The sequence below is a fragment of the Sinocyclocheilus grahami genome, unplaced genomic scaffold (assembly GCF_001515645.1).
Source record: "Sinocyclocheilus grahami isolate Dianchi unplaced genomic scaffold, SAMN03320097.WGS_v1.1 scaffold29.1, whole genome shotgun sequence".
Taxonomy (NCBI): Eukaryota; Metazoa; Chordata; class Actinopteri; order Cypriniformes; family Cyprinidae; genus Sinocyclocheilus; species Sinocyclocheilus grahami.
The window spans coordinates 734,854-749,963 of record NW_015505208.1 but is presented as its reverse complement, the minus strand read 5'-3'; the positions used below and the strand labels follow the sequence as shown (position 1 = coordinate 749,963).

The following is a 15,110-nucleotide window of genomic DNA, read 5'->3' as shown; positions in this document are numbered from 1 at the left end:
AGAGGAGGAAGGGAGTGGAGAACAATGGTAGATTTATAATATGATAAACTTGAATAAGTTATTTATTCATAGCCTTTCCAGCATTCTGGATATTTTTTAAAACAAACAGTTTCAAATGGCCATATGAGTGAGCATTTTGATAACATATAGCGTGTTAATCACATGCTTATGTTAGGAATATGTATCGCAGGAATGCTAATGACAAATACCCATGAATTTCCACCCAACCTTCTCTCTTGTGAGAGCCCAGCATGTCTCTGCTTTAATGCATTCAAATGAAAAATGGCTCCTTTGGACAAAATGTGTTGACAAAAATTCTTCCCCTAACCAGCCTTTCTTTAACTAGCCATGTGATGCAGATTTCCCCCCCACCCATTGGCTGCACTGTATAATGTTGTGGTGCTACTGTTTAACCTCATTGTTTTTCTCCTGACAGCCAACCACTGATCTCGAAATCAAGAAGAAACTCTCAGGCTCTCTAATGGTTTCTGTAGAGCAGCTTAACACATCGTTTGGGCGCAAGGAGCGAGCCAACAGTGTCATGAGTGCGTTAACCAACACATTGGTTGAGGGTATGTCCATATCTTGTAACCTAAGGAATGTACTGCTTTAAAAAAAAAAAAAAAAAGAAGGAAATCTGTTACCATGGTTACCATACTTCTCATTCTTCGCTTCCAGAATTGGAAGAGTCTCAGAGGAAGTGTCCACCATGCTGGTACAAATTTGCCAACAAGTTTCTTATCTGGGAGTGCGGATCTGTTTGGATGAAGGTTAAGGAGATTGTGAACCTGATCGTGATGGACCCTTTTGTAGACTTGGCTATCACCATTTGTATTGTGCTGAATACTCTCTTCATGGCCATGGAGCATTACCCTATGACGGAGAATTTTGAGCATGTGCTGTCTGTCGGAAATCTGGTGAGGATTCTGCATAGCCCTTATTTTCAAGAGTCTTTGAATTCAGATATAAAGAATTCTTTCGTTGCTTGATGAATCTGTGCCCCTCCCCCACGGCTTATATTTTTGTAGTCTCTGCAGGGACGTTGTTGGAACACTCAAAGCCATTTTTTTTGCTTGGCGTAGAGACAGTGCTAAGCTACTGGCTGTGTGTGGTGGTGCAGAGCCAGCATAAATATTTCATGTAGCCTAATCGATGAGCAGCTCTAAAATGGTGGCATTTTCACAGTTCTAGAAGCTTGAATCTGTGCGATTTGGTTCCTGCATCTGAATGAGTGTAAAAATTGTTGTAAAATTGTCAACATTGCAGGAAAGTACAGATTATGTTTCCCACTTATGAACCAAATTGCTTTTTATATTGTTGCCAAGTGATACCGAGGCTGTTAGGGGTCATAAATCAGTGCAGTGCACCATACACCTACCACAAATCGTGATTTTCTAAGACACGTGACCTGCGTTGTAGAGTAAATCACGTGCATGCAATAGCCAGGCCTCTCTCAATGAAATTCCAGCAAATTTCAGCTTACATGGTGATATAATGATGCAAGTATTCAAACTTCTTCAGTACACCTGTGGGACGGAGCAGGTCGTGGCTGTGCAGGTGGCAGCGTGACTCACATTCGCTGGCTGTGCAGACACACGGCAGGCCTCCTGGAGTCAAGGCCACCTTGTACCCTCCACCAGTCCACCCGCCTGCAGGGTGATTAACTGTACCCTTCAGCTGTGACAGCAGGATGATCCGTTTGACACTTTGAACGTCACAGAGTCTTGTAGCGATTGGTCAGGGAGTTATTGTGAATGTGTAGGCCAGGATGTTTTTGCTGCTAGGTCAGGAAAGAGCTGATGACTCTCACGACTGCATTGCTTATTTGTCTTTAATCAGTTTGCTGATATGGGATTGCTTTTATAAATTAGTCTGGCTCGTTAAATTGAGATTTTATTTTATTGAGCAGAGCACACAATGTAACAACATGACATAGTAGCTTATAAAAAGGAACAAATCAATGACACATATACGTAGACATACAAAAAAAAAAAAAACAGGAATACAAAAATATATAGATATATTTTTCTTGTAATGTTATGAAGAGAAATAAATCAAATAAGTCTGTCTCGAAGTGATCTGTTTGTCATTAATACGTTTTCTTTCTTCCAGGTGTTTACTGGTATCTTCACTGCCGAAATGTTTGCCAAACTGGTTGCAATGGACCCATACTACTATTTCCAGGAAGGCTGGAATATTTTTGATGGCTTTATCGTGAGCTTGAGTTTAATGGAGTTGGGCTTGGCCGATGTAGAAGGTCTTTCTGTGCTGAGATCATTCCGATTGGTAAACATTTTTATTGCTTATCTTTGATGTGTGTGCATGTGCTATTGCATTAAGAAATTATGTGAATCAGGGAACAGAATCAGTGGTTAAGTTGGCATGAAATGCAAAATCACCCTATTTTTAATTGCATATTATTGTGAACAGTTCATCCATGCATATGTTTTATTCATACATATGTTTTATGATCCCTTCCCTACATTTTTGTTTTCTGAATAACCCAGTTCACTCGGCTCATCACAATACAGAGTAAAAGATTTTTTTGCTACTTCCCTTACATTGCCATTTTAATGCTTATTTAAAGGGGTCATATGATGCTGCTAAAAAGAACGTTATTTTGTGTATTTAGCGTAATGAAATGTGTTTATGCGGTTTAAAGTAAAAAAACACATTATTTTCCACATACTGTACATTATTGCTTCTCCTCTATGCCCCGCCTTTTTGAAACGCGTCGATTTTTACAAAGCTCATCGGTCTGAAAAAGCGAGGTGTGCTGTGATTGGCCAGTTATCCAGTGCGTTGTGATTGGCCGAATGCCTCAAGCGTGTGACGAAAATGTTACGCCCCTCACCATATTGTTGATGACGTGTCCCGGCCCGGAGCGAAGAGACAAAAACATTAAAACCCATTACAAACGAGGCATTTGTTGCATCCAGTGGGGACATAATTACTGATTATAATGACTTATACTGTCTTTTTACGCAACGCAAATCCTTTAAATGAAAACGTACTTACGTGAGTCAGAACTGCCGGCATTTTAGTCTAACGTTACTCTCCCAGGATCAGTAAACAGTCCTTCATAAAATGTGCTGCACACATCTGGATATTTGGGTTAAACTGTTCTGGAACAGTGTTGTAAATACAACTTAACCACTGATTTGTAGTCGTGTCCTCTTTTGGAAGACCAAACAAAGTATCGTATTGGCCCGAATATAAGACGACCCTGATTATAAGACGACCCCCCCTTTTGGAAAAAGGCTTTTTAAAAAACAAATCTTGTTTTTTCTCAGTAAAACACATTTTGTCTTCAATTATTTTCATATTGCATATTTTTCCTATTTTAATTTTTGTTTTGAAAGTATGGTAAAAACTGGTAAAATGTACCAACAATCACATTTTAAAAAATATACACTTTTTGATATACCATTAAAAAAAACAAACAGGTAGCCCATCTGAATTAGGACATTTAGGCTATCCATCTAATAGTAGCCTACCAAAATCTTATTAACAGTAGAAGTTAAATCTTACTGTAGTCTTCAAATCTGGGTTCTGTCTTATGTTTTAAAATCACAAAGGGAGTTTGGTCCCATCAGGCTAACGTGACAGTCATGACCCATGCAGCTGTAAGGTTTTCTGCTTCTTTTGATTTTACTCGCGATCTTTACAACACGCATTACATTACGTATTTCATGGCACACTCGTTTTATGCATGACCGCATTTTTTCAGATGTATTTCCAAGAAAAAAATATCGTCTTATATTCGGGACAATACGGTAGTTTCGATTTCACAACGAAAAACACAGCGGCCTAGCGTGAGCGGAAGCCCCGGCTTAGCTTGAGCTGAGGCCGGGCTAGAGTGAGCAGAGGCGGCGGGGTTGAGAACGGCGCGGCCGGCAGATCCGACGAAGGAGCGGCAAGCACATGTGACGACCCCGGGCTTCATCCACGGTGAAAGCCGATTCGGCGATCCACAGCACTAAGTTGATGTATTCCCTCAGCGACCAGCACGGATCAGCTCTAGGCATGACGAAGCGGATATCGTCCTCTTTTGGAAGACCAAACAAAGTAGTTTCGCTTTCACAACGAAGCACACAGCGTCTTCAGGACATGGCGGCAACGGCAACAATACTACAGTGAGAATAAAAGTTACGCCTTTTTTCTTTGCGTGAACATTTGGGCAGCGTTATGCAAATCTTCCCACATAGTGAGATAGATATGTAGGGGCGTGTTAGAACGAGCCGTTTTAGGTAAGTGTGGCTGATTCTTAACTTTTATAAAGAATATCTCTTTGGATTTGAGACTTTAGTCTTTGCAACTTTACAGATTTTCTTTATGCACCAAGAGCTTGTAACACTCCAAAGAGAAAGGAAAAATTGAAATCGCATCATATGACCCCTTTAAACTAATTTTGAGTACCATGCTCTTAGTGTTGTCTGTATGTCTGCATATACAGTACAGACCTGCCAACCTGTACGCATTTTGCGTAGCGATTTGTGTAGCGGTTTATCACTCTAAAGTACGCAAATCCTGGTGACGCCTCTGTCCACATGCAGTACTCGAAACACGCAACAGAAAAAGATGAAAAGTTCAACCTATCAGATCGTTTTGTTTTTCGGTTTTGCATTTAAATGATTTCCATGTGTTTTTTTTTCCTCTCCAAACTGGCTCTGTTTGTGTGTGTCTGTGGGTGTACATGCTGAGATGAGGAAGCGCCTCCCCGCTTAAAACGTGCATCTGAAAAAGCAACACACACCGAACATCTTCCCTTGTAATGACTCTAAATCTATTGTCCAACAAAAGAGAATATTATAACATAACCCACAACATCAGACGAATGTTAGAAATAACTTCCATCCTAATCTGATGTGGTTTCTTATCACATAATGTCGCAGAAATATATTCTATACTGTAATAAAGCCTATGTCGATTAGCAATGGATTATAAATATACTTAATTATTATGAAAATACCCAAGGTGGTTTTAAGAGCACAGATAAACCATACATTGTCACAGTCGAGTGTTTATTGTTGTAATGTTCTCTTTGAATGTCATCATTCAAAGCTTTTCTGTGTTCTTTTATTCAGTTACAGTGATAGCTGGATGCTTTTGTCCTTGTTAAGGATTTCCTGGAGTGTCATCAGTTCTATTACTTCTGTGATCCATATGTGGATTTTTTGCGCGAGGACGCCTTGAAACAGACATTACATGGGTTTATAGCACTAAATAATGGCCAATCCATAAAAATAATACTTCTCTCAAAATAAATTTTAAATAGACATTTGATGATCCATGTTTTTTTACAGTGTACAAAAGTGTACTGGAGCTTGTAACACTCCAAAGAGAAAGGAAAAATTTTAATCGCATCATATGACCCCTTTAAAAACTGTAAACTTTAGCCACATTTAACCGCGGAACTTGCTTACTAGCACATTGTTAGCAAAGGCGATTCGCAAAGATTAATTAAAAAAAACCTTATACTCACTTCTTCTGTAGGTGAAGCTGGTTTACGAATGATTTACGCGAACATAGAAGCATTTAGGTAGATTGGGGGCGCATTCCCTTCAAAAACAAACGGAATCCACTGCATCTTCAGCGGCTCAGATGTTTGGAGTAAATGACAACTGCTATGTTCATTATTACATCCAACAACAAAACACCTCAATCACCTAGGAGACATTCTTGTCTACTTCTGCTCCGGCGTCGAGACAATGGCGGACAGTTTAAAGCTCACTCCGGGGGGGCTGTGCTAAAATGGCCATGTCAGTCAATAGTCGTGGGAGGGGCCTGTGCAGAACTACGTCACTCTGCCAAGAATCTCAGAACAGCCTGATCTGAGAAAGTGATTATTATCAAAGTCCCTTTCAAGGAAAGTCTGTTCACTCTGCAGCCATATTTGCAATGCCTCCGGGCAGCTCAAACAAGACCAAGTCCTATCTAAATGAATGGGGGAATCCTGAAATCTCAAAAAATGCCCTATGAACTCACAATTAAATTACATATTTCAAATCAGCAACAAAATCTGAAACGAACTGCCCCATAAATGTTGTTTCGTATGCTATAAAAAGGCTTATTTTTCAGGCTTTTTTTTTATAGGGTGGTTGTGTACACATACTGCCAACACATATTTATGTTCAAACAACATGTAAAAGTGAATTTTGCATCCAATGACCCCTTTAAATAGCTTTTAAAAATCGGAAAAAATTACTCGGATGTGCCAAACCAACAGAACCAAACCGAAAACTGTGGTTTAAAAACTGTTTGCTAACTTTATTGTTGCATCCCTACTGTTTATTATAAAATACCGTATAAGAGGAATATCACAAACTGAGTGCAGACACTGAGTAACCTATGACAATTTTTTAATTCACACTGCACACTGATGATACTCAAAAAATAATTTCCAAGGTTGTCAGGTCTGCCAGTATATCATTTATGTTATGATTGTCATCTGCTTCCAATACAAATAAAAAAGCATAAACACAGATCTCTCTTAAATAAAATTCTGTTTAGCACCTTCTTTCTGTGGGAGGTAATAGCACAATGTTAATTGCAGGCAGATTGTGAGTATAATAAGCCTAATTTACATAGAAAGGAGGTGTGTTTGTACTGAAAAGAATGACAGTTATTTTATTTAAATACAGAGCAACATTATTTTAAAGGAGTGTCTGGTTAAACAGGATCGTGGGTGGTTAGTGAATAAGACATAATGAATAAGTGGCACAACTCTTTAATGAATTTGCCCTTTGTTTTCATTAGCACACATTCAAAGAATAATATTGAACATGGTAATTCTACTTGTGCTCTCTTTTAACAGCTGAGAGTTTTTAAACTGGCTAAGTCATGGCCCACCCTTAACATGCTGATTAAGATCATCGGCAACTCAGTAGGAGCTTTGGGGAACCTGACCCTGGTGTTGGCCATCATCGTCTTCATATTCGCCGTGGTGGGCATGCAGTTGTTTGGGAAGAGCTACAAGGACTGTGTGTGTAAGATCGCTGCAGATTGCGAGCTGCCCCGCTGGCACATGAATGACTTCTTTCACTCATTCTTAATCGTCTTCCGGGTGTTATGTGGAGAGTGGATCGAGACCATGTGGGACTGTATGGAGGTGGTTGGACAGGGAATGTGTCTCATCGTCTTCATGATGGTCATGGTCATAGGAAACTTGGTGGTAAGTGTTCTTTAGATGCAGAAAATGCATTTTTGTCATGAAATTTGAGCTAAGTTGTACTGATAACTGCTGAAATGGAGATAAACTCAAGATTTAGGTTTCTATCCTTCTGTTGAAAGTTCAGGTAACCAAAGCTTAAAAGATCCAAAAAGGTTATAAAAGTGGGTTATATTAATCCAAATGAATCGAACAGTTTAATCCAAGTCAAGTGAAGAGATAGTGAAGAGATACAATCGCTTTATATGATTAACATTTAATTTAGACTTTTATTCACAATTAAAACACACCTTTATGCCTGCCTGGTGTTTTCTTTTTCTTCATCTGAATTAATGTATGGTTGCATGTTATATGTACTGTAGATGTGTATATCTATATTATTTATATTACATTACTATATTTGCGTTATTCTGTCTGACCTAAGATGAACCAGATAAAAGCAAAAAAACACCCCTTAGATTAAACTGAAATTCTCTTTATGATGCCTTTATTACCTTTTGGGGTCTTGTAAACTTTGGTTACTTGAACTTTCAATGGAGGGAGGAACCTCTCAGGTTTCATTAAAAAATATATTAATTTGAAGTCTTTTGGGTTTGGGACCACGTGAAAGTGAGTAAATGATGACAGAGTTTTAATTTTTGGTTGAACTATCACTCTAAAAATAAAAATTGTATCAGTATGCCTGAGTATATGATGCATAAAATGCCTCCAAAAGCAGCTGTCTTGGTAATTTGAGGCTAAGTTATATTACTTTTCTCTCACGCTGATCAGGTCTTGAATCTGTTCCTTGCCTTGCTGCTGAGCTCATTCAGCGCAGACAACTTGGCAGCTTCTGATGACGACGGCGAGATGAACAACCTGCAGATTGCAGTTATTCGCATTAAGAAGGGAATTGCCTGGGTGAAGGCCAAAGTTCGAGAACTGGTCAACATCATCCTCAGGAGGAAGGCCACCGACGAGGCCAAGCCGCTAGACGACATGTACGACCGGAAGCTAAACTGCATCACCAATCACACAGGCGTGGACATCAGCCGTGACCTGGACTATCAGAAAAATGGCAACGGAACCACCAGTGGTATAGGCAGTAGCGTGGGCAAGTACATGATTGATGATGACCACATGTCCTTCATCCATAACCCCAACCTGACCGTATGCGTGCCCATCGCCGTGGGCGAGTCTGACTTTGAGAATCTCAACACCGAAGATTTCAGCAGTGAGTCTGAAGCAGAGGGCAGCAAAGAAGTGAGTATGCAAAAGAGCTGATGTTGTGATGCTTTTAGGCTTTGACCTAGTTGCTAGTGGGTGAAATGTAATACCCTGTGGTTATTGATTTGGCCTCAGGAGTAAATGTTTAGTGATTCTAAACTGAGGTATTTGCTACTTTTTGTCCATGATATTGATATATATGAAGTAAAGTGCAGTGTATTGTTTCAAAATTATGTTCAAACGTGTGTAGGCCATTGAGAACACTGTATTGTGAAACATGAAAACAGATTCTTGTCATTTCATTCTTAGAGCTAAAGTGTGTTAGTTCTGGATGTCTAGCATAGTAAAACAGAACGGTTTACAAACACCTTTTCTTGTCTGTCACTGGTGGTCAATTGCTATTTATTGCTATTTATTATTCTGTTTGAGCATCTTGAGTTTTTTGAAGCGTTTTAATAATGCAGTTACAATTTGCATTGAACATTGTTTTTGCTATGCTATTTTAATTTTTTTACATCAAAAAATGGCACTTGTGAAATCTTCTTAATTAGTTGGATGACATCAGCTCTTCAGAGGGCAGCACCATAGATATTAAACCAGAGGTAGAGGAAGCGGTGGTGGTGGAGGCAGTAGAGGAATATGTTGACCCTGAAGCTTGCTGGACTGAAGGTAAAAGGGCTCATAGATTTCTCTTTGCAGATGATTTATTTTTTTATGCAGAAACTGTAATGGATTATGAGAACAGAAGTATAATGTGTGCCATTTTGCAGCTTGTGTGGCCCGCTACAAGTGTTGTGATGTGCCCATCACGGAGGGCTGGGGTAAGAATTGGTGGTTCCTCCGGAAGACCTGCTATCTCATTGTGGAGCACAACTGGTTTGAAACCCTCATCATCTTCATGATCCTCCTCAGTAGTGGAGCATTGGTGAGAATGTACACAAACACACAAATTTCTTATAGGGATGTGCACAAGCTCTTTGTTCTGTGTTTCATTACTTAAGTCGAAAAAGGCTGCTTAAATATTGCTTGGGATTCAATTTAGGGCTGCACGATAAATCGAAATGGAATTGAAATTGCGATTCGACAGAAGCTGCGATTGACATGCGTATCTTTCAGTGAAGCACGGTTCTGTGATCAGCAGTAAATCTCCATCCAAAGGCCAGAGGGCGCTCTCGCGCTGAAACTCCAAATACGCCTCGCAGAAGAAACACAGGAAATGCCTATAGCGGTAGCTGGATAAACAGAAGATTCAAATGCTTTTAATGATTCAACGTGACTAATAAACACACGATTATGACAATATATGGTTTATCTGAGTTATTATTATTATAATTTTCATTAAAATAAAGTATATTTATAATGCAATGCCTTTATCACTGCTTAAATACTATGAAATATGTTGCGTGCCTTATTCTGTGTAAGAAGCCACATCATCTCACAGAAGGATTTATTTCAAACACTCGACTGACGTTATGAAGTGAGTTTGGAGTAAAAAATATGTTATTAAATGTGGTATTTTCACATGCTTTCAGATGGAGCAGCATTTACTTCACAGAGCCGTAGTTCACTGAGAAGCTATGCAAACAGCTGTCATTATCGCGAACGACTTCTTCTATTTCATAATCGCGCAATAAAATCGTCTGCGATTTTTTTGCGTAACTTGTCAGTGAACTACGGCTCTGTGTAGCAAATGCAGCTCCATCTGAAAGCACGTGATGATGATTTACTGCTGATTACAGAACCGGCTTTACTAACAAAATGTGCATGACAATCGCATTCGATTAATCGTGCAGCTCTAGTTCAATTATTATATTGTGTTGTAACATAAAACATTGGTTTTTTTTGTACTTGGCAAAAAATTTATATCGTGGCAACTCATTTCCATTATGTTTTGAATTCTGTCTGACTGTTGCATTAATGTTCATGTGAGGAGTGAGGTATATATAATGTGAGGTTCAAGCAGGCATTGTCTCATCGTAGAGACCTGGTGCCAGAGCTGCACTGCTGGGTGATGTGATTAATGGACTGTACTATTCATCCAATTGGATCTATTTCTGGCACTGGAAATGTTCCTGTCTTTAGCACTGCTAATGTTGCCAAAAAAGGAATGTAATAGAATCAGGGGTCTTGCTTTATACAATTGCTTTTTGAAAGCTGACTCTGTTTTTAACTGAATTATTGCACAAAGAAGTAGCCTTCAGTTGTTTTCCCAGTTGTTGTTGTGCATAAATAATAATAATATCATTATCATTATTTTATTAATCTGTTTTTGTATTATTTCTAATTATTATTTATTGAATTAATATTTTAATTGAAATATTACTGCATTCTCTCCTTTAGTTTTTTTAATTGAAATGAAAACCACTGAGAGGTATTGTGAGCAGCGGATAGTACTTGTTTTATTAATGCAACTGGATGTTATCTGCTGCAGGCTTTTGAGGATGTGTACATTGAACAGAGGAAGACAATCCGTGTTATTCTGGAATACGCTGACAAGGTCTTTACCTACATCTTCATATTGGAGATGTTGTTAAAGTGGGTGGCCTACGGTTTTGTCAAGTACTTCACCAACGCCTGGTGCTGGCTGGACTTCTTCATTGTTGACGTAAGTCTACAATTTCAGTTGTGCTATGTTTGTTGTCAGTTTGATAAATGCCCTTAACGTATACATTTTGTTGATGGGTTCCATCCTGCAAAAAGCAAAGTCTGACTAGCGTTACATTGTGTCATAACCTGAATCAGAACATATTTCATTTCTAATATGAAGCTATGTGGAACGAGATTTTGCACCAATGATGCATCAGCGTGTGGGGCCAAGCAGCATGACGTGATACACGTATGGCTGCTTTGGACAAAAAAATTGAAGGGATTTGGACTTTTGTTAATTTGTAAGTCACTTTATGATGATTAGATTATGTTGTATGCTTCTCATACCAGTCAATACATTTGAACATGAAATTGTAATTCAAGCATTTTAGCAAAGGAGAGAAATTTGGACAAAAAAATTGAAGGGATTTGGACTTTTGTTAATTTGTAAGTCACTTTATGATGATTAGATTATGTTGTATGCTTCTCATACCAGGCAATACATTTGAACATGAAATTGTAATTCAAGCATTTTAGCAAAGGAGAGAAACAGAATTACCATGGACCAGGACAGAAACAGTATAAGTGAGAGTGTAAGCCAGACCATAACAATAAATCGGTGGAAACTCTAATACTAAACATCATAGCAGAATGTCAGTTACAAGTGCCAGTTTCCTTTTGATAGTGTTAGATTACCAAAGAGCCACATTTTTTATTTTTGGTTAATACATTTTTCCAAAAGAGCCAAAGTGTAAAAAAAAAATATATATACAGTGGATACGGAAAGTATTCAGACCCCCTTAAATTTTTCACTCTTTGTTATATTGCAGCCATTTGCTAAAATAATTTAAGTTAATTTTTTTCCTCATTAATGTACACACAGCACCCCATATTGACAGAAAAACACAGAATTGTTGACATTTTTGCAGATTTATTAAAAAAGAAAAACTGAAATATCACATGGTCCTAAGTATTCAGACCCTTTGCTGTGACACTCATATATTTAACTCAGGTGCTGTCCATTTCTTCATATATATATATATATATATATATATATATATATATATATGTACGAAATGTTTCAAAGTATAAAACAAATAAAGCAAAGTATATGTTTCAGCCCTGTCACTTTTTTTTTACATCCGTTTACACATTTTCTGCTGTTCAAAAAATCTTTCTTTTCGCTATTACCACAAACAAGCTACGAATCTGAGTGCAGGAGCTCTACGTTACCATAGACACGTCAGTGGTTTGCTGTCACTCGTGACTCTCGCGAACAGCACTTAAATACGCACTTTGCCCGGTACGATTTTTTTTTTAATTATTTTAAACCTTTTATCAGCTTATGTAGGCTCTACAACAAAGGAATTGCTGATATCTAGTGATGTCTAATTTTTGTAATAGGTGAGAGATCTGGCGATGATTTTTGCCGAAGAGCCAGGTGTGGCTCGCGAGCCATAGGTTCCCGACCGCTGCTCTAGAACAAACTCTAGAACCAGCCTGAAAAATACTTGATTTGCTTAAGATGAGTTTAGCTAACAAAGTTTACAAAAAGTTGTCTTTGGAAATTTCTCTGTTTTGCCATTCAAGTATATAGGAGCTGTATATCTTTTACCTACATAGAAATTAGCTACAAATGGGTGTTACCAAGATGGCCGCCAAGTGACCTGACCGAGTCAGGGACTTTAGAAGCTTTGTTTAAACTGATAAAATAAATTCTTTGGCATTTCAGACAACAGAGACAGTATAAACTCTGCATGTTCATAGACCTGACAATACTGGTTGCCAGTCACAGCAAGGTAAGTTTTAAAGATGACTTAAAAATAGCTGAAAACCGGTGGAGCAGTTTCTTTGAGCTGTCAGTTAAAAAGGAAAATGGTGTAGCAGAGGAGATGAAAAGACTAATATCTGCTCGCCGTCCTGTATCTATGCAGATGTTTTATGCGATAGTCAAGGCCAACAACAGGATGGTTCCCCTTTCAACAAGATGTTAATGTTTTGGGCAAAGAAGAGTCAAATGTGATCTTTTATATGAAGAGTAAAGCTGTGTGTTGGTATGCAGGGGTGAAGCTTGAAGGAAAAACGTTGTGCTTATCTTGAATATTAATGCATATGTAATATAGATTCTTTGTGTCTAAATCATGTTATTTCATAAGATTGCATCATCTCTTTAAGATCTATCACCCATGCATAGCTTTGCAAAAATGCTAGATTTCTACGTGACCCTGAGATGCTTGAATATCTGCTATCAAGAATGATAAACTGGCTTTGAAAATCACCAATATTGTGCAAATAATTGTACTTTTGTGTCTTCCCCCGTTGTATGCAATTTCCTTTAGTAAAATGACAGAGGCCATATCCATCATTATATGGTTTAAGTGTTGAAATGGAAATTACTAGCCAGAATATGTCTATCAATAACAATGATTATTGATCTAAGATATTCAAGCATATCTCATTCTAAATGAACCTTGTTTCTAAATCTTGTACATGTGAATGATGTCTATACTGTGTGAACAATAAGATATGTGTGGTCTCTGACTGGTTTCATTTTCTGCCCTGCCCTTATTGTGGGAGACTCACCAAGTGTAAAATGCATTTTAGAGTCCATTACAAGTTATGATTGCAATCAGTTGTTCCATAAACAAAGTATTTTAAGAGTATTTTACACAACAAATGAGTGACGCTAATGTAGTTTTAAATTATGATTCAAAGTATTTGATGAAAATATGTTAAGCTGTTTATGTGACTAAAATGCTCACACTTGGACTCCAAACTAAGGGATTCAGAGGAATGTCATGTGAATGTGCTTTTCTCATGATATGTGGAGGACATGTTACAATTGCAGTGACCATGTCAAGATACAATTAGATTGTGTGTGTGTTCTGACCTTGTTCCTGAACTAACCACCTTTTAGCAGAGCTCATACACCTAATGCTGTTTAATGAGGTGCCGTGGGACATTATTAGATGCATACACAGTCTATTTGATGCTCTTTCACTTCATATATTTCCTTAAATGTTATCAGAAGTTAACCTCCTTTTACCAACAGTTTTATCCACCTGAAATGTATCCAAAAGCATATAAACGCTCCCAAAAGTTTTATTCTGAAATATATTGCTTAACACATAAAGATAATTTTTACACATTGACAATTAATTATATCAAATGTATTTATTTATACACAAAGCCTGATCCCTCGTTCATAGCTGGTGCTGTATTCCATTCCAACTCTGAAACTTTGAATTTCCTGCCTGCAAAAGTTCAAAAGAACTTCACTTGTCAGGGAATAGGCTGGATTCAGATGCGGGTACAACAGAGGCTTTATTGAACAGAGAATATTCACAACGGGCAATGAGCGCCTCCACGGACAGTTCGTGTGGACGGTGGATAGCAGTGGCTGGAATAAGCCGCAACTGTGGAGTGGAGACGAAGCCGGCAGGCAGCTCGCTAATCCGAGCGAGAGGCTGAGCAACCCAATAACGAGGCTACCAGGCTTCCAGCTCAGAATCCATGCAGAAACTTGCTTGAGATGCTGGTGTATGACATCTTGCAAACACCTTTCAAAAGTTTGGGAAGTTTATTTTTTATTATTATTGTTTTTAAATAAATTAATACTGTTTTTCAACAAAGGCACATTAAATTGATCAGAAGTGTCGGTAAAGATATTTGTGATGTTACAAAAGATTACCATTTCAAATAAATTCTGTATTCATCAAAGATTCCTGAAAAAATATGTATCATGATTTCCACAAAAATATTAAGTAGCACAACTGTTTTCAACTGTAATAATACTGAGACATGTTTCTTGATCACCAAATCAGCATATTAGAAAGATTTCTGAGGACTGGAGCAATGGCTGTTGAAAAGTCATCTTTGCCATCACTTTAACAAATTAGACACTTCTTTTGAAAACATTGAAAAACCACCCCAAACTTTTGTATAGTTGTGTATAGGGAGATGTTCACATGAATGTTCATTTATGATACTTTACATTTTTAATTTTTAGCAAGTCAAATGCATAAATAAGTCAGATAGTACGAAACGTGGTACTGTTTCAGTATCTGATATTTTTTACATGCATCGTTTATCCTCAACAATTTGGTTAAATCTATAGAGTTGCTGTGATTCAAATGGTGCAACATGA

General features: G+C 38.0%; 1 protein-coding gene across 3 annotated transcripts in view; it reads left to right on the top strand.

Annotated features, from left to right (window-relative positions):
* The window catches only part of scn8aa (sodium channel, voltage gated, type VIII, alpha subunit a), a 66,466-nt gene that overhangs the window by 37,806 nt on the left and 13,550 nt on the right, over positions 1 to 15,110 (top strand). For all 3 annotated transcript variants that reach the window (XM_016256587.1, XM_016256571.1, XM_016256579.1), the window contains exons 13-20: positions 437 to 572; positions 679 to 917; positions 2,113 to 2,286; positions 6,818 to 7,174; positions 7,943 to 8,413; positions 8,929 to 9,046; positions 9,148 to 9,302; positions 10,809 to 10,982. In XM_016256587.1, coding sequence (XP_016112073.1) covers positions 437 to 572; positions 679 to 917; positions 2,113 to 2,286; positions 6,818 to 7,174; positions 7,943 to 8,413; positions 8,929 to 9,046; positions 9,148 to 9,302; positions 10,809 to 10,982 — 1,824 coding nt within the window. The remainder of the gene's footprint in view (positions 1 to 436; positions 573 to 678; positions 918 to 2,112; positions 2,287 to 6,817; positions 7,175 to 7,942; positions 8,414 to 8,928; positions 9,047 to 9,147; positions 9,303 to 10,808; positions 10,983 to 15,110) is intronic.